Source organism: Lissotriton vulgaris, chromosome 5, assembly GCF_964263255.1.
Source record: "Lissotriton vulgaris chromosome 5, aLisVul1.2, whole genome shotgun sequence".
NCBI classification, from domain to species: Eukaryota; Metazoa; Chordata; class Amphibia; order Caudata; family Salamandridae; genus Lissotriton; species Lissotriton vulgaris.
The window spans coordinates 1,793,800,923-1,793,804,085 of NC_141693.1; the positions used below are offsets into that span (position 1 = coordinate 1,793,800,923).

The following is a 3,163-nucleotide window of genomic DNA, read 5'->3' on the forward strand; positions in this document are numbered from 1 at the left end:
CAAAAGCCATGCCCTTCCCAGAACGGAATCAAGCATCCGAGGTTTGCATATCGCCATTGTCTAACCCGGGGTGGTGTGGAGTGCAAAAAAACGATGGATTTGGGCCCAGATCTTTGGACTGGGTTGAGTGTGTGACATTGATCCACATTCGGTCCATCACCTGTTGCTTTTGCAAATTCCGCCCTAAGTGCGCTGGGGATGCCCAGACGTGGGTCCCAGGCACTCCACACCACTGGAGTCAAGCTAGCCGGGCTGATGAGAGGTGTTACCTCGAAACCGGTCCGGTCCTCGGATGCTTGATTCCGTTCTGGGAAGGACATGGCTTTTGTAGTTCGGACTGGACTGTTCCCATGGGGCACAGGGTCAGAGCTGATTTGCATATCGCCATTGTCTAACCCGGGGTGGTGTGGAGTGCAAAAAAACGATGGATTTGGGCCCAGATCTTTGGACTGGGTTGAGTGTGAGGTTGAAAGGGGGAGAAAGAGGGAGTTCAGTAGACTACAGCAAGAGCTGCAAGAACTGCACGACCTCCAACTCCGGGGATGGGACGTCATGAGCCCCCTGGAAGAAGTCAAGAAAGAGCTGAGCGAGCACTTTCACGACGAATCCAGGAGGATCATTTTCCGTTCCAAGGTGGAGAACTTAGAGAAGGGGGAGAAATGCAACTCCTTCTTCTTTAAGAAAATCCACTCTGCGCACACCCCTCTGGTTCAACTGCGCAATAAGGAGGGGACCCTCTGTGACACAAGGGAGGACATTAAGAAGGTAGTGACGGATTTCTATGGGGACCTCTACTCAGAGAAGAGGTCAGAGGGAGATCAGGCAGAAAAGTTTTTGTCTGGTATCCCAAGAACTGTTTCCCCAACAGTGAGAGAGGCCCTAAATGCCCCCCTGACTTTGGACGAGCTGCACCTTGCGGTGAAATCCTTCAAGTCAGGAAAGACACCAGGTAGTGACGGTCTCCCAGTCGAGTTCTATGCCTCACTGTGGGACCTAGTGGGACCGGATCTCCTGCAGGTGTATGAGGAGATGGAGAGGGAGGGAATCATGCCCCGCACTCTGAGGGAGGGAATGATTGCTCTCTTGTATAAACATAAGGGGGAGAGATGTGACCTAAAGAACTGGCGTCCCATCTCTCTCCTGAATGTAGACTACAAGATCCTTGCAAAGACACTAGTGAACAGACTGAAGGGCGCCATGGGAGAGTTAGTACACCCAGACCAGACCTGTGGGGTCCCGGGGCGCAGGGTCGCAGATAGCCTGGCACTGATAAGGGACACGATCCAGTACATCACGGACCGCAAGATCCGGGCTGCGCTGGTCTGTCTAGATCAGGAGAAGGCATTCGACCGTGTCTCCCATGAGTTCATGGAGAGGGTACTGCACGGGTTTGGGCTGGGGGAGCGCTTCTGCGGTTTCGTTAAAGTAATGTATAAAGACATCTTCAGTTCAGTCATTGTAAATGGTTGTAAAACAGACCCCTTTCCTATCAGGTCTGGGGTAAGACAAGGCTGCCCGCTCTCGCCACCTCTGTTCGTTTTGGTTATAGAACTTCTTGCCGAGTACATCAGGAAGAACCCAAACATCAGAGGGATCCAGACACCCGGCGACGCGAAGAAGGAGGTCAAGTGTTCGCTGTACATGGACGATGTCACCCTCTTCTGCGCGGACGGAGACTCAGTCAAATCCCTGCTGGAGGCGTGCACAGACTTCGGAAAGGCATCAGGGGCAAGAATCAACGTGGACAAGTCGCAGGCCAAACTCTTCGGGCGATGGGACCTCTGCAACGAGCCTCTCCCCTTCCCCATCGAGGCAGGACTGATGAAGATCCTCGGCGTCTGGTTTGGCGGACCAGGGGCAGCAGCGAAGAGCTGGAACGAACGCTTGGCCAAGGTGAAGCAGAAACTGGGTCTCTGGAGCCTGAGAAACCTGAGCATTGAGGGGAAGGCTCTGGTGCTCAGGAACGACGTCCTGCCCGTGCTGCAATATGTGACACAGGCCTGGCCACTCCTGGCCAACGTAGCACGGGCCATAAACAGCATGGTGTTCCACTTCATCTGGCACTCAAAGATGGACAGGGTGAAACGGTCGGTCATGCACAAGGAGCACCGCAAAGGGGGGAAGGCAGTCCCCGACATCCCAACAATCCTCAGGGCTTTCTTTGTGTGTGGCTGCGTCCGAATAACTTTGTTGAATATGAACAAGGACCACTCTGCCTACAAAGTCTTCCGCTTTTTCCTCCTCCCGGTGTGGAGACGGCTAGGATGGGAAAAGTGGGAAAATGCAGTAACTTTCAACTGGGACCTACCATGGTATTACAGGGAGGTGGAAAAGTTTGTGGGTGAATTTGGGCTAAACTGTGTCATCCCTTGCCTTTGGAAGCCCAAGACAATCCGCAAACTGATCGGGACCAGAGACACCACCGAACCAGTGAGCGATCTGCCCCCAGCAACGGCAGAGCACGTGTGGGGGAATGTATCCTCCCCAAGTCTGACAAACAGACACAAGGACATAGCATGGATGTCTGTGAAGGGGGGTCTGCCAGTAAGGTCCTTCATGCACAGCAGAGGCCTGTGCCCGCACAGGAACTGTCCAAGGGGATGCCCCGCAGAGGAAACTGCACACCATCTCTTCTGGGCCTGCCCCTTTGCCCAGAGACTACGGGCTGTCTTACGCCAAGAACTGCTAGCCCTCATCCCCTACGAGAACATTACAGAACAGTCCATGATGTACGGGCTGTTTCCAGGGACACACACAGAGGAAGCTATCCAGGGGTGCTGGAGGCTCCTTTGCTGTATTAAAGACATTCTCCTGTTCGCCAGGACCCGCCTGGTTACCAATGGAGAGGTGGTGAACCGAGAAGGGTGCCGCAGAATGGTGCTCAGCCTGCTTAGAGACTATGCAGCCATGGACAAGCAGAAAAGTGAGGAAGGGGAAGAACTGTAACACCCCCCCCCCCTACCCCACTGGACTCTTTAAAGTGGCCCCATTAAAATCTGCAAACGCTACCTGCAGACAATTTGAACCCCAATCTGACGACCTGTAAATGTTTAAATGCATTTGATTAAAAAGTTAAAGTGGACTGCCTTTCCTAAGGGGGAGGTACCACTTCCTTGAAAACTATGTATCGCAAACTTTTAAGCACTTAATAAAAGTCTTTGCC

At 53.1% G+C, this 3,163-nt stretch overlaps 1 protein-coding gene across 1 annotated transcript; it reads left to right on the forward strand.

Annotated features, from left to right (window-relative positions):
* Window positions 1-1,641: 1,641 nt before the first annotated feature.
* On the forward strand, window positions 1,642-2,946 carry LOC147717194 (uncharacterized). The gene has a single exon (XM_086920492.1). The coding sequence runs from the start codon at window positions 1,642-1,644 to the stop codon at window positions 2,944-2,946; it is 1,305 nt and encodes a 434-aa protein (XP_086776618.1).
* Window positions 2,947-3,163: the final 217 nt, after the last annotated feature.